The 17,008-nt window shown below is 39.8% G+C and overlaps 1 protein-coding gene across 2 annotated transcripts in view; it reads right to left on the bottom strand.

The window, feature by feature from the left end:
- EIF3M (eukaryotic translation initiation factor 3 subunit M) overlaps positions 1 to 17,008 on the bottom strand; it is a 133,121-nt gene that overhangs the window by 95,283 nt on the left and 20,830 nt on the right. For both annotated transcript variants that reach the window (XM_069223511.1, XM_069223512.1), the window contains exon 2: positions 7,492 to 7,624. In XM_069223511.1, the coding sequence (XP_069079612.1) occupies positions 7,492 to 7,624 (133 nt within the window). The remainder of the gene's footprint in view (positions 1 to 7,491; positions 7,625 to 17,008) is intronic.

Below are 17,008 nucleotides of genomic sequence, written 5' to 3'. Positions count from 1 at the left end.
GAAGAGTTCAGGTGGTCAGTACCCTCTGTTGTAGCACCTTCCCCAAAGGCATGGACGCCTGTGGCTTTGCAGATTACTGCTCTCACCCTAAAGCATGGAATTAGAGCCTGCAATGGACGTATTAAGTCTGATGTACCAAGCAAAACCACGTACAACAGAGTGGGAAGAGAGTCCCGCTTGGACTATGCTCTTGTACAGATAGTGAACTGGTCTTCTATCCTGGACTTTAGGGTGGTGGAGAGACTGGATAGTGACCATAACGCCCTCGAACTCGATCTTAGCCATCCTGGGCCAAAGGCCTCCATAATAACCATGGGGGAGTCCAAACCTGAACTACTATTAGACAATAACAGGAGAAGAATCAGGTGGGATAAACTAGCTACGAGCCAAGTGAAACTTTCGAAGCTCTACGCAGGTTTAATCCCCATTTTGGAAAAAGTGGGAGAGCTAGCCAACGATGTGGGCAATATATTCCACCATGAGAAATTATATCAGGCTCATGAGGACCTTATAAAGGGAGCGGCCTCTGAGCTTTGTACCAGGGTCCAGAATCAGAAGAGGATCCAACAACATAACTCCTTATGGTACAATGCAGTCTGCAGGAAGGCAAAGGGAGAACTCCTCAGATGCATCAAGGAGGGAACAGATAGAGAGAAGCTGCGAGAAAGTAGACGGGCTTATAAAAAACTGGTCATCCATGCTAAAACCGAATGGGAGGAGAACCAGTGGGAGGAGCTTACCACTTCCCTCGCAACAAGAGACCACCAAATGTTTTGGAGAGTAGTAAACGGGGGGTCGGGGAACCTCCATTCGGCAATAGAACCAAATATTGCAGCAGGGGTGTGGCAGGCACACTTCCAGTCTCTCTACAGTTCCGAGCAGGGAGAAACTAAGATTGATTTCGGTACTGGACTGGTAGAGTATGGCGGGGATTTGATAACAGTGGGGGAGGTGAAGGTAGCACTAATGGGACTTAAAGCTGGAAAGGCGCCAGGATTGGACGGCCTGCCCGGGGACCTGTTCAAGCAGGAGCCCGGTGTTTGGGCCCCCTATCTGGCTGCAGTGTTTAATGGAGTTGTGTGGCATGGAAATTCCGAGTACTTGGCTGGGGGCAGAGGTGGTTCCTATATTTAAAAAGGGCTCGCCCCTGCTCCCAGCCAACTACAGACCAATCAGTCTAATTGACGTGTCACAGAAGCTGTTTGGCAGGATACTGCTGAATCGGCTTCAGGACTGGGTGGAAGAAACGGGTGCCCTCAGTCCGTATCAGGCGGGATTTAGAAAGGGAGTTTCTACAGTGGACCAGGTTTTTCGTCTGAACGTTATCTATTGGAGGGCAGCAATATTGGAAGGGGGTAGTTTAAACACTATATTTGTGGACCTGAGGGCTGCGTTCGACCTCGTGCCCAGAGGGAAACTCTGGAGTGTTCTGGCTGAGATGGGGATCCCCCCAGACATCCTGATAATTTTAAAGAGATTGCACCATAATAACTATGCCCGGGTCAGGTGTGGGAAATACGGGGAATTAACGGACAGATTCCCCGTTGACAGGGGGGTTAGACAGGGCTGTGTATTGGCACCGACCCTGTTCTGCCTCTTCGTCAACGGGGTAATCGCCCATCTCAATGGAACTGAATACACTGATGCCCCAAAATTGAATGGCAGCAGGGTGCCTGCAATCATGTTTGCAGATGACACCCTGCTGCTGTCCAAAACCCCCATGGGGATACAGAGGATCCTTGATTCTTTTGTGGCTTTTTGCACAGATAGGGGGTTAGAAATCAATGCTAACAAAACCAAGTTTATGGTTAGGAACCCAACCCCAAGATCACGCCCGAACCCCTTACTGGGAGCTTCACGTTTAGAGAGAGTCTCCACCTTTGAATATCTAGGTGTAACGTTGAATGAAACCATGTCCTGGGGAACTCACCAGACTAGGGTTAATCTTAAATTAGTGCAGACCACTGGCGGCATTGCTCGGTTGATGAGAAGCTCCACATATCGACCGCTGGGGCCGCTTATCCAGATATACAAGGCACAGGCTAGAGGAGCTTTGATGTACGGGGCGGAACTGTGGGGTCACACAGCTTCCTGCAGTTTGTCTATAACTGAGAACAACTTCATTAGACAGATAGTAGCACTCCCGTCCAGTACTCCGCTCCTCCCCCTGAGGATGGATCTGGGTCTGAGACCAATAGCAGATGAATTAGGTCTCAGACCCATAGTCTTCTGGCGAAGGCTATGGAGCACCGAAGAACTCTCTTCTTATAGGGCGGAACTGAGGGAGTTTTTAACCCACCCTAAAGCTCCACAGATCCCGTGGATAAAATATATAAAAAAGTCCTGTATGGGATTGGGCCTCCCTGACCTGTGGTCGGATCCAGCTAACGCCTCACTAAGGATCCCACGAAGAGCTTTGGTCAGTGCTTACCACGAGCAGAAATTAGCTATGGCCCTAGACTGCAAGAACGAGGGATCATTAACATCTGTATTCGCGCAAAGCAAGGACTCATACCGCTTGGAGAGGGTTCTGGATGCTATGTCTCCTGTGCTGGCCAGGAAGCTATTTCTCCAATGGAGATATGGCACATTGCCTCTGCGATCTTACACCTGCTCCTGGTCAACACTGCCATCTACCAAGCTATGTCCGACATGTGTGGGAGCAGAGGAAAGCGATCTGCATGTGGTCTTGTTTTGTCCAACTTACAAGGCCGCCAGGAAATATTGGCTCCTACCACTTATTAGAAACCTTGGTTTTAGGGAGTACCTCCCGGTGTACAGAATTTTAAAAACTGATGTTTCAGGTCCAATTGTGTTTGCACTAGCCAAATTCCTTACCAATGTCTGGCATATTCGTACCCGTATTTTAAAGTTGCAGGCTCTTATCTAACTTTAAGTTTTTATTTTAATAGTATGGTCTTTTATCTGATGTGTTTCCTGTTTACTTTTCCTTGATGGTTTTACATGTTCATATGTGTGTTTTTTGTGTACATCTTTTATGGCCAAATTGGCCGAAATAAAGATTAAAAACAAAAATAGTTTGCCACATATGAGCCAGAACCAGAACTTATCATTTTGATATTTTGACATCTAAAATAATGGCAAATTGAAATACCGGCTCCGAAATAAAGGTAAGGTTACAGTGTGGGTCCAAAATTGTGGTATACCATTTTTACACTGTTCAAAATAACAGGAGGAAGGAAAACGTTTCCACTTCTCTGGTGTGCATGTCGTAACTGTGGCTGCACAAGATATTACCTTCTGGAGAAGGAAGATGGTGCATGTTGTATTTGCTTCTGCAGCTTCTGTATGATCCTGCTAAGGGCCACGGTTTGCACATTTTTGGAGAAAACAGGAAATAAGCAAGAGTAACTCTTCCCCACTCCCTACAACAGCATTATCGAGAAAGGTATATAAAGGTACCAATGCATGGGTAGAGTTACGACACATGGGCCAGTTGTTGAGGGGGATGCTGAAGGCTTACATCCTAAGTGGCGACCTAATAACAGCATAAGGGAATGCAATAAAACTATTGATGGTCTGTACTAATAAGCAATACAAAAGTGTTGAACTAATTGAGGCATAGTAACCTAATAAATATGCTCACATTAGATGGATCACATCATACAGATTTATTAAACAGGGAATAGACTACTGGGATAGGGACGAGTGATGAAATATTGAGGTTTACTCAACATCCACCTGACAACATATTTGTGGAGAGGTTTATAATAATTGTGATCATCCTGCATAATTATGATTTAGTTATACAATAGAATTCATGGTGTGCTGGTACTGATTTTGAGGTACAACGGTGGAGTTCCACCGTTCCACCTTTAGATAAGAGATTCTCCAATAGGCTTGTCTAACTCCCAACATTCCTTCTCTCACCTAGCTAGCCAGTATCCCCTTTCCCTACAATAGGGCATATTTCCTTTTGGGGCCAAAGGGATCTACCGGTTGTAACCCCAAAAATACCGTGGTGAATAGAACAGTAGAATCACAAAAATTGGCTTTACTAGGAAGCTCCGAGTTTCTTACAATAGCGTCGAACGATTTTGCCCAGCTGCTGCAGTTACTCCCTGGATTACCAAAACCACTGATTACTGGTATTTCAAGACCCAACTGGGATCGGAATTAATCATTGGAGACTTGACACTCTATAGAGCATCTCGTGACTGCCAGTAAAGATCCAAATAGACTTTTTAAGGTAAAGAATCCACATTTAGAAGGGAATGCTGCTGTGGAATTTATAAGCAGGAGTCAGCCCTGCTATTGGCATAGGTATCTGTTAATGTTATGTTAATTGTACTACGTACAGCGTAAGTTCACCAGAGGTTTCTTGGTGTTAAGACAAGCGCATGAAAAAAATAAAGCTCAAGGGATGAAGCTAGCTTGAAGATCGATCTTAAAAAAACAAAAAAAAAACAAAAAACAAAAAAAAACACACTCCCTAAAGCTGAGGTAACATGTAGGCCTATCTAAACAGCCACGTTTTAAGGATTTTCACGAAAGCCAGGTAGGTGTTTTCTCCCTGCAAGAAATCAGGTAGGAAGTTCCACACCAAGAGGACCTGGACTGAGAAATTCAGAGACTGCAACCTCACATTTGTAGCTTCCTGTATCTCGAAACCAGGAAGACATCAGCAAGACATTAATCTATGTGAAGGTGTGTAATTAATAAGTCTTTTTTTTTTTTTTTTTTTTTTACAAAAAAAGAAAACAAAACAAAAACCCACCTATTACCATAGTTCATTGCACTTTCTTGCTGTACGTTACATAAATATGTCTCAAAATGTATATAGATTACACTATTGTGAAGAAATGTGTAGAAGCTCTTTTGTAACCTTCCAATTCCTAATATCTGCTGGGTGGTTCAAAATTGCATCCAGGGTTTGGGCTGACATTACTCCTGGTTGGACTTCATACACAATTTCTGTTTATGATCAGCACTGCCTGTGACTGGTCTTTGACCCATCTGAAGTGGCCTCCAAATAGTATATACTGATGGTTTTACATTGCCTCCAGAGGTTGGGCCTCTACTTCATATATTATTGTGATGGCCTAACAGTAAATCTACAGCTGAATTATGATATATGTTGATTGTTTTCTACATACTATTTCCACTGGCCTATTAGAGCTACTAGTTGTTGACCCTAAACGTCTTCCATATAAATATATAGGGTGTTTATTGGCTGGCTTAGCAGTGCCTCGAAGGCCAGCAGCCTTATCACTCGTGGACAGCCTTGTTTTAACTACAGATGGACTAGAAGAGCTCCCTGAAGGCTTGCATGGACAACATACAGCGCTCAATGGTGACTTAACAATAACGCTATGGGTTTGACTCCTTCCCCTCATGGATGTACTCTTCATAGTTTAAGCTAGTGCAGTGGTCTCCAAAATTTTTAATGCCGTGCTCCCACAGTTGAAAAATAAGAATCATTGGGTCACCCTGGGAATTTTTCACAATTATTTTATAAAGATAAAGTTTAAATATGTCTAGACCTATTTGAACATTGCAGTTAAATACGGTTTCCTTTTTAAAAATGCAGTAACATTCTTCTGCTCAAAACAAAGCCCTGTTATCTGTATAATGCTGCTTTTGTCCACAGCCTGGCACCCGCCCCCCAGTTTGAAGACATCTGAGCTACTGGCTCGTCACTGGCTTCAGGGAAATGCACTGCCACTCCATACAGTGTTCTATTGCCACCCAATTATGCTTCTAGGGTTAGATTCTTTGTTAATCCTCATTAGAAGAGACAGTTCAGCACTCATGGATCCCTTTGATTGTCATCAGAAACCAGAAATCCACAGTGATGGTGGGTATTCACTTGCACAGTTGCGTCTTTTCTCACACTTACTGCAACACTTCAAACTTAGGTACATCAATGTGTGATACACTATGTATGGCGCAGGTTGCCATGCACTTCATCCAATATCTCCAAAATCGGAGTGCTCTCCAGAATTACAATAGGAATATTACACTCTGCTTTAAGCTCTCCCTGACCCTTAAACATGATATGTTAGTATAATCTTAAAATTAGAGCACTACACCAAACACCAAATTACAAAGAGGCTTAAATCGTTTAGCTCCTGTTAATTAACAGAATTACACAACAGATGTCCATCAGCCAAATAGTCAGACAAAAAAAATGGTTTTATATGAACTATCAACTTTACCTCACGTTATGTCCTTCACATTTTAACACAATCCTTTGTGTACTATGCTCTCCATCTGCACAGACAACCATAAATTCCTATCAATTTAACCTTATTGAAGTTTGATGAAGTATTCCCTTTATTTAATTAACAGCTCTAAAACAAACACTATAATTTACTTAATAATTGCAAAATGAAGAAAGGTGCAAAGAGTTTGTATGCAGCCAACTATAAAAATCACATGATATATGTTCAGTTGTATTGGTATGGGATGTGTCAGTGAATCACAGAAATTTCGAAGAACTAATCCACGCCCGCATGAACATACCAAATATCCTAAAGCCAGATCTTCCATTATGCCAAAGCACCTTGACACATTATAGACTATGGGATTTAACTTGTATAGTCTCTGACCAATGTTTTTCAAAACTTCCTATCAAATCTTTCTCTTCATTGCATGTTTTTCTTGTGCAAGTTATTTGTCAACTGGCCTTTTCAATATGCAACCCAAAGTCCGAACGTTAAGCATAGTTTGAACATGTGTCTTGCTTTGTAATATAATTTCACACACGTCGCGGGAAACAATAGACTTAAATTTAACACAACTAAAGGCAAAGGTGCTGCTTAAGTGTCACACATTAATTGGTGATTTTGAGATTCCATTTAAACGGCAAACATATTAACTCCCTAATTTATGAAGAAAACAACCCAAACTTCATTGTCAGTTTTAGAACGGAGCATTAAAGTGCTGGCCAGAAAGCTCCTTCACTTACAACTTCCTTTTGAAAAATCAACTGTGGATTAGGGCCAGACAGCAGAAATCTGATAATACAAATGTTGCTTCGGATGACAACATCAAACTCTGAAAGCAGTTGTTTTATAGAACATTTGGTGCTAAATATTACAATATTTTAAATAGAAAGTGACGGTATTTGAATAGGGGGAGATCAATGACAGCCGAAAGCTCCACCTTTCCCCACTCAGCTCTCCCCCCCCCACCCACAAGTGACAGAATGTCCTTCTCCACTAAATAGCATTCATGTTCACAGGAGAAAATATTTCCCAAATTATACTGACATTTGGCTTCATAAGGCATAAGTATTCTATTTCTTCTTTTTTTGGATTAATGCTTCATTTGTGGACAGTTTTGCTGTTATTGTGAAGGCCATATCCTTATGTTTCTTACATGTACCTTACATGCACTTGCTGTTGGACATAACAGCCCTTTCCAGTAACTTTCGAGGTACCAAAAAAAAGCTGTATCTCTCCCAGTGTTTGGTTCGTGTAAACAAAAAAAAAAGGAGCCATTTTAAAGTTTATACATCACACAAACCTTTATCATCCTCCCTTAGACAAACATCACAAGCCTCAATAATCTGAGCCAAATCAATATGGAGTCCTCCTTCAGAATTTTCTTCAGAGATCTCAGCGCCTTTTGATTTTAGATAAGCCCGGAGTTCAGCAGCCTGGGAGAAAAAGAAAAAATAAAAGAAACATTTAAAATGGAAGTAATGTTCACTACATTTAATGAAAACATCAAGGACTAAAAAAATCTATACAGAACCTACGCTGCAAACTGACACCTATAAAGATGGGTTTTACCTGCCAGTGGCCAAAGGGAACATTTCAATGGCAAAGAAGTTAAGTGTTCAACTTTGCATCTTCCTGTACACTTTTCATGCTCCTAACATGGCAGTGGTTACATTTAAATTATATTTAATAATCAGCAAGCGTGATCAGACCTCGTGACAGGGTAGATAAGGTGCTATGATTCCAAGCAGCAGACCTTAAAAATTGCAGTTGGCTCAATAAAACATCTGTACAATTAAAACATGCTCTAGGAAACCAGTATAAAAATCTCACTACAGATTTTTGAAAAACTGGGAATGTTGCACACGTAATTTCCAAAGCAGAATGGTCAATTCAGTTAGGTTCAAAGCACTGCGAAATAGAAACAGAGATCAAAAGTCCAAAACCTAATTAAAATTAAGCAGTGGGTTTACACATGAAGTTCCAACATTCATAATGGTTATCTCCACTATTATTTAAAAAAAATAATAATAAGAAGAAGAAAAATAATTACGAGCTGTATGGCACATGTTCTCATGCACTTCATCCAATATTTGCCAAATCGGAGGACTTACAATAGGAATTCTACACTCTGGTTTACGACAAACACCAAATTACAAATAGGTTTACCTCAATCCTTAAAACCTTAGCTCATCTGTTTAACAATAAAAAGCATTGTGTACGATCTGTGGGATTACAACTAAATTTTTGGGTATCGAATTGGGAGACATCGGTTCCAATACTGGCCAATCCTCCTGACCACACCGTTAGATCTTGAGTAATTCTAATTGCACGGAATATATTAGTAATTGCACCCGCTCCAGTCATGGACCAAAATTCCATGCTATTATTCCACAATTATCGGAGCACCCCTATTTATTTTTCTAAGCAAAATTGTATTTTCTTGGTCAACTACAGATGCCAGCTTTATTTGTTTCACAGAGTCAAAAAACAACAAGGCACTTATTTTTTTTTTTTTTTTTTTTTTTTTTTTTAAATATATTATAACACAAAACACCAAACTACCCCTTCTCAAGAAACAACTTTCACAATCTCATCCTCTACATCCCTTGGAGTATTGAAACATAATTTTGGTTTTTAATGAAGAAATTAAATACAGGATCTTAAGCCATTCCTTTAATCAATGAGACTAAAATTTGATTCATCATGCAACATATAAGATAGCACTGAATACCCCTTAAAGCTTGCAGCTGAAACAAAGTAGAAACACATTTATAGAACAGAGGGAGACCACACTGGCACATTAATTTGGGAATACATTTTTGGCCTAAAACCAAGACGATAAATCAGTTACTTCACTAAAATTCCAAAGTACTGAACATTATAAAAAAAAAATAAGTACGATAATAACAGCACCCTTATCTCCGAATTGAGCACGCAAGATTGACAATGGGCATTAACAAACATCATCAATAACAGCATCTTATTAGGATCTGATCTGCTTGCTGCAAGATAAATTCAGGGTTTGTGCAGGAAGCACCTCTAGAAGTTTTTTCGGATATGCAATTTTGTGTGACAATTTATTTGTGTGAATTAGTATTTTGCTGATGCATATGGTTGTAACCAATTAACTAATCATGTTGCACTTCGAACAATTTTATTATACAGTTTAAAAGTGAAATTATTATTGTGGTAGGTATACCACATTTTTGCATCCATTATATCAAAATGGATGCAGTTTTTAGTATTCTGCTTTTCTTGCTCCTGCTCGTTCCCTCCTCCCAAACAGTAACTCGCTGCCAATCTTCTTTCCCCAGTTTCCACAGAGCACAGTCATAGATGGCACATGTTTGTAGAAAGCACAGGGCTTGAAAAATCTACTTGACCACTCTCTATGGAGAGTTATTTTTTATGACTTCAAGCTATTTTTAGAACCTACTTGCCCATTCTGGCGAGTGGACAAAGGACAGGTGTTCTGATCAGACAGAAACTGAATTAGCAATTAAGATGCCTTTAAATCTTATTCTTGTCACATTTGCTCAGTGCTCAGACAGATGTCAAAAGTCACTTTGCGTTCTCACAATGCAAATACTTTTTCTTTTCAAAATATACTTCAGTAGCTGTGAAAGACCATTTTTTTGTACTTGTTTGATGAAAAAAATATTTTAATAGGATGAAAAAAAAAGTCAGAACACTTTACTTGTTTATGTGCAAATGATAAATGTTTTCTGAAACCCAATTTCCATAGATTCTTAATACACTATATAGTTTTATCAGTACAGCTGCAAGTTAGTGGGAGTGTTTTTGGACATTTCTTGGAAATTTACTGTCTGGAAATGACAGTGCGTTACCACATCATGCTTTCGTAATATATTTATTACAAGTGAGTGTTTAAACATACACTGAGAAACAATCCTGCCCTGATGACAAAGCTATTAGTAAACTAAGGGGCAAGATTTGTTATACACAGAGCTAATATGTTTAGTGTATTTAAACAAACAAACAAGGATTTTTTTTTTTTTTACAGCAGAAATGCTGAACTCATATATTTGAAGGGGCACTCATATGTGAGAATGAAGAAAAAGGTGACTGTAAAATACAATATTTGCATAGGATCACACAACTTGAGACCCGTTTCCGGGTCAAGTACATTACAGTTAGGTCAAGGCCTGAAGCGGGTACTGTGAATTAAAACTTTGCAGTGTGTTCTCTATGTATCATTTTGAACGATTTCCGCTGGAAGTTTCGATGTCGGCCCACAGAATAACATAACTGTATGAGTCTTTGAGAATGTTTTGTACTGTATTTTATGCCTGCAGTTTACAGTCGCTAAGAAGGTAAACAGAAAATGTCTTTTACCTTATGAAATGAGCTAGCACTAAGACTTTTAACTATTACAATATTGCTTTTGATTTGCCCAATGAGAGCTAACCATGATCATGCTGAAACTGCAGTTTTGCTATTTGCTTATGCATAAAATGTGTATAAAAACCCATAGTTTTGAAGGTTCCCCCACCAGACGGTAAATTTACTTGAGACTTTCTCTTCTCCCTTAGAATTCTGTCAGTGCTCTTTATGAGTTTGACACATAGAATTTGGCAAGATTTAAATGCTTAAATAGGGATTAGTGTTCTGTATAAGAGCCTTTATGGCAAATCAATGTGTTTTTCTGCACTATTTTCTTTACCTGTAATGCAATAGATGCTCATTTGTGAATCCATACATCATTCTGTATTATATGGCAATACACTATTTTGCTGCACCACTCATGGTGCAGGGTCCTAAGTAATGTATTGATAAGGAATTCAAAATGTTAAAAGAATCTCTTGATGGGAGATGTGGAAATCTTTGAAGAAGGCAGGCAGGGATTTCTAAAAAGGTAAAAAATATTATTTGTAAGTTTTTAATTGCAGGAAATGAAGATGCAGCATACTTGACACCAGAGACTATGAATACATTTTGTACGAAAACAAATGGTCTAGGACTTTAAACCTTAAAAGTTATTTGCCCCTCTGGATGAATTTCTGAAATCCTTGACAGAGCGTACATTTTAGCACTGTCCCTCGTGTCACTAAAATCATTAAACTGTGACATTTATTTTATAAACGTGAACAGTGGAAAAACTAACGTAGAAAGCTGAACTGACACACATACTTAATGTGCAATTCATTTGTATTTCAAAGTTTTACATAGGTGCCTTTTTAGTTAAATCACATGCAAGAAGGTTAAAATGTAATTTACTCTCTAAACTAATAGCCCACTTAGAAACAAACATTCGATTTATTGTGCTTAGTGAAAGATTAATGCATATAAATATGTGCAATTAAGAAATATGCAGTTTTCTGTTATACTTAATGCAATAACAAAGCTTTTCCATTTAAATGATATGTTTTACTTATACAGATGAAATATTATTAATGATGAATTTAAGTTTGCATATTATATGTGATTTACTAAAAAGTAATATAAAATACACTTAAGTATTTGTCTTGTGTTAGCGTAACTGTGGCCTACAGAGCTTGCATTCTGCAGTCATGCAAAAGTGCTGAATCATTTTTGCATAATCTGCAGTCTTATTTCAGATTTTCCATGACAAGCAAAGTTCCATTTGTAAAAAGATTATTGTTTAACTGCAGGAGAACCATACCCATTTGTCCTCGAGAACTTTGTAGTGCAGGAGCATGGCCTAAGATCATATACATTTGTTACTAACCTGTTTAGAGTCACAATGAAAGGAGATGTTCCCATGACAGACTGGGGAATATGTCAAACTGTTGCAATCTGGATTCTGGTGATCAATTTTGATTGGATGATGCCCCTTCAACATAATATGATCGGACACCTTTTGACAAATCGGAACGCTTTTTGTGAACTGATATACTGTTAGGTATGAACATTTTAGTCAGTCCAATCTGAAGAAATGAAGCACTCCCAGTCCTGGCTTGGCTGCTTTCCTGACGCTTGCAGATGCCTTGATGACCTGATGCTTTGCTGATGAAGATTCCCTAAATACTGTATCCCTCGGAGAGGTATCTTCCTCTCTGCCATTTGCCACTGCCCCTTGAAATGCCCTTTTAGGTTAGAACCTCCATTAGGCTGAAGCTTGATTTTCTTTTTAGTTAGTGACCTGTAGCCAGAGTTTTTCTTTTTTCCAAATTATTTTTGTCGTATTTGTATTTTTGAATTTTGCACACATGTTCCTCCCCACTCAAGTGTTTCTCACATTTTGTTAGCTGTAGGGTTGATCTGTGCCCAGCCAAGGATTAACTCTGCTAGATTTGAATTGACTAATCATTGTGAAATCTGAGCTTCGCATGATTTCTGTGTCATAAATATTTCTATTGACATTCTGTATCATTCTTCTCGAATGCTCTGTTTTATTAACGTTAGTACCCCTGAACCTATTTCGTCACTTTGGGCAACCCTTCATGATTATGTATCTTTATCATTTGATTTTGTGCATCTACATGACTTTGAGCTTGTTTTTGTACGAAATCTTTTTAACTTTATCAATGATCGGAGTTTCTGTGGCTGCATTGGTCATGGAGTCTACACTATTGGAGTAGTGTTGGAATATTGTTGATGGCTCAGAAAACATCTTTCTGAGTCCAAAGGCCCATCAACCTCACTGCGCATTTGATTCCTGCAAAGGATGAAAAATACTTCAGCAGATCTGGTAGCAAACTGATGGTTTTGTACCATAAATGGGGAGGGGGCGACCATATTTTTGTTTAGTTTTAAGGAGTTGGGATTGGCTTAAGGTCACCCCCACCCCATATTCCGTCCCATGGTCCACTGAAGACAACAATGAAGTTCCTGTGTTGTGACTACAAATGACATGTTGCATGTGTATAAACAGGGTTTTGTGCTGCAATGCGTTTTGGCTTGAAGTGTTGTGAAGTGTTTTGTGGAGTTGTTGTACTCTAAACAAGTGTGGTGCATTGCGCTAAAAAATGTCAGCGGTTGTTGTTGCTGTTAACAGGTCCGTTGTAGCACAAGCTCCCGGGATAACACACAAGTGTAGAAGACATTTGGGTAATTTATTGTCTGCTCTGAGGTACTGGTCATGAGAAGTTGCTGACTGTGCCACTAGTTTTACTTGAGGGAGTGTGAATTGTTGGTTCACACTTAGTGAATCCTGAGTGCACATGGAGGATATATATGAACCAGGAGTGCAAACTTGCTGGTCAAGTTTCACTTGTTGTGTAATTGAGAAAGCCATAGTCAGAAGTGTAGGATGTACAGTTTTCGAAGTGTTTGAATTCCTACCTGTAGTGTGCATACAGGTTGTTGGTTTTTGCTCTCAAGATTTTGCATTAGGTGTGAGTGATTGTGTAAAAGACAATTGCGAAGCGATTGCTGCTGCTGAGAGAAGTGACTGTGACGTTATTCTGTGTCACACTGGTATAGGTCGGTTGGTGTGAAGCTGCGCGGTTATAGGTTGACAGTACAGTGTTGCTACTGGTTGAGAACAGCTTATGAAAAGGATTGTGGAAATGAAGTTTACTTCCCGATTTGATCATAAATCTTGGTGGTTAATCGAATTTGAGCAAAAATGAAAGCATTCAAGGCATTAAGAAGTGCGTTAAGGGGAGACGTTTTTCATTCCAGTTAGAAAGGGTGCATCCGAGGGATCCCCAGCTTATGAAGTGTCTGAAATAGGAGGAGTTTCAGCATGTGTATGGCTTGAACAATGGTGTAAAATAACTGAGAAAGAGGATTCATTAGTTTTTCTTGGTTATGGAAGGTGTTAGCCAATTTGAGAAGAGTAATGTGCGAATTAAAGCCTCCTCCAAGACCCATACAGTTTGAAATCCTTGCTATTTGGGGACTTATTACAAGACAGAAAGCAACAACAAAATTCAGGAATAAAATGCAGATAAGACATTAGGGGAAGCTAGATGGGATGCCAAACAAAAAATATGGAGAGCCGACATATGAGATGGAGTGATAATCATTCCAGTTATTGCAGAAGATGGCGAAGGGAGTACAAAACCTAAGACTCAAAAGAAACAGACAGCAAATGCAGTGCAGACAGCAGAAGATGAGGGTTAAAAAAAAAACCAGTTACATATGGTAGACATTCAGAAGAGGAGTTCATAAATCAGCTTCTGATAAATCTAACCCCACTGTATTATTCAGCTGAGGCAGGCAGACAAATGTGAGGGGACCCGATGCATTAACAGTTTGTGTGACTATAGGTCCAGTTGTTCCCTTGTATGCTTCAGGGTACCCTGGAAGTAATGTCCATTCAATGAATGTTTCAGCAGTTCCTGAAACACCAGCTGCATCTGCTGGGATATCACCAATTAGTATGCACGGAACAGTTCATTCAAACAATTCAGAGATCAGATTTTTTGGTCCATCTTCGACCACGAATTGCACAACGTAACTAGATGTTAAATCAGACGGGACCAGGTCTTGATGCAAGGTTTCCTCAGGGAATCTCACTTCCTTACATACCCTCATCAGATCAGATTACGACCGCACACTGCAGTGCCCCACAAGATGTGCTTCTGAGAAATATCTGTTTTCAAGATCTTCCAGCTCAACAGTTAACGCATTGGTTAAATAATCTGAGCCCGCATGGTACAACAGGTGCAACAAATGGTAATGTTAGATCTGAAGAACAACCAGAGAGACAGAACAGAGTATGTGCCCAGGTAGAAATTAGAATTAAATGAATTAATTATGGGAATGCAGATATGGAGCAATTGGAAACATACACAGAAGATGAATTGCTCTTCATGTGTAGGGATGTAACCCAACATGCAGGACAGACTTATGAGAAGTTAACAGAATTGACTGGAAAAATACGAAGTAGACTTGGAGAAATCTAAACCCTTAAAGTGAAGTTACATATTAGAGTTCGCTACCAAAGATATTCTTACCATTAGATCACCCAGATTGGGAATGCACCTTTAAGAATCAATTACATACATTCAAACATGGGGAGCATTAGATAAACGCGAAGGCAGATGGGCATAGAAAAGCGATCAGAAGAAATTAATGCAGAATTTGTCTCAGGCTCAAGACAATCAAGCTGAGGACAATGTGAAAATGACGCCTGTGAGAGAAATACCAGGTGGAGGTTATGTGCATCTACCTTGGAGTAGGAGTGATATACTGTCATTCACTAATGATTACCCAAGATTGAGACAGAAGTCAGTGGAGTGGTACAAGCAGACAGAGAGATTTGTGAAACTTTCAAAATGTCTGTGGGAAGATTTTAATATGTTTTTTGACATTGTGGTTCCAGTTGACTTGTGGACTGAACGGAAAATAAATGTTTAATGGCTAGAGTGTGCACCCTCAAGAGATCCAGTAACAGATGGGCCATCTGATTTGGTGATGAAAAAAGTATTATATGGTAATTGAATTCCTGAAAAACGTAGTGTCCCCAAAAGATATTGATTGGCAGAAAATGGACAGTACTGCACAGGAGACAAAAGAGTCTATTCATGCATATTATCAGTGTGCTGCAAGCGCAGTGGTACAGAGAATATAGAGCCGAAAGATATGGGTCATTTTGTGTAAGGTTTTGTGCAAGGATTAAAGTCAGATGTTAGTGCAATGATACAGCAGCATTTAATGTGTTGGCAAAACAATTCCATTGATGAGATCCTGTAGTATGCCAGGTACTGTAGGTATGAAACTCAACTGAAGCAGAAAACGTTGAGGGAAAAGTCGATGGCGATGCAACCGAAGGCTGCAAACAGAGGAAGTCGGAGCCCACCGATGATGGTGAATACAAGTGGAATGCAAGGTGTACAACAATGGGTTATCAATGTGGTCCAGTTTCGAGGTAGAGGTCGTAGTGTTCATGTAGATCCGAGTGGAAATTTAGCTGATGTTCAGTCATTGAAGAAAACAAGTCCTTCTCATACTAGTAGAAATTTTGGTCATTGGCGGCAGAAATGTGAATATTTTGGGTATAGAATGCTGGAGTTGCTCAGACTCAAGGTAACAATAAGGTTCACATTCAGAGAGTCCAAAGACCCCAAATTCCGAATGTGCATATGTCCCCAGTACAATAGATACAGATACCTCAAGCCCCGGTGACACAGCAGCAGGCGATTTCTTCCTCAGCAAAACATAATGTGATAGTAAATGCAAATCAGAATCAACTGGCAAATGCGAACATGAACCAAATAGCTTCACAATTTCCCCTAAATGATTTGAGAGATGAGGAATTCTTATAAACCGTTCAAAGTGATAGTTCTGATGAGGACTGCATGCTAGCTGCATCCTTAAAGGTAGGTCATAGAGGCCCCTATGCAAATGCCAGTGTTAAGGGACATGACAGGCCACTTGCGGTCAACACTGGAGCTACACATTCCACTGTCAGAACAGCAGAAATGCCATACTTGCCCCTATCAGGAAGGAGAACTAAGTTCATAGGAGTAGCAAATAAGTAGTTGACAAATCCTGTTACAGAACATGTCCCAGTAAAAATAGGTTCTATTGAAGATAAGCATTAATTTGTGGTTTGCGATTCAAGTCCAGTAAATGTGTTAGGACGGGACCTGTTGTGTAAACTAAACTGTTTACTAAGCATTACACCTAAAGGAATAGAAACACAAACAAATGAGGAAGAAGATGTCCCTTGTGAAATTGTAGAACTGTACCCACTTGTCTCACTGTATCCAGGTATGACATGTAATGGATTGCCCGAAAAATTGCAGGAGATAGTTCTTCCTTAGGTATGGGATTTTTCAGGAAAGTATATAGGTCTCATAAAAGGAGTTGAGCCAGTCAAAATAACAGTGAAGCCAAGTGTTGTGTATCCAAGGATACCTTCTTAGAACATGACACCCAAC

Source organism: Pleurodeles waltl, chromosome 3_1, assembly GCF_031143425.1.
Source record: "Pleurodeles waltl isolate 20211129_DDA chromosome 3_1, aPleWal1.hap1.20221129, whole genome shotgun sequence".
In the NCBI taxonomy this organism is placed as follows: Eukaryota; Metazoa; Chordata; class Amphibia; order Caudata; family Salamandridae; genus Pleurodeles; species Pleurodeles waltl.
Note: the sequence above shows the minus strand (reverse complement) of the source record. Positions and strands in the feature narration are given on the sequence as shown.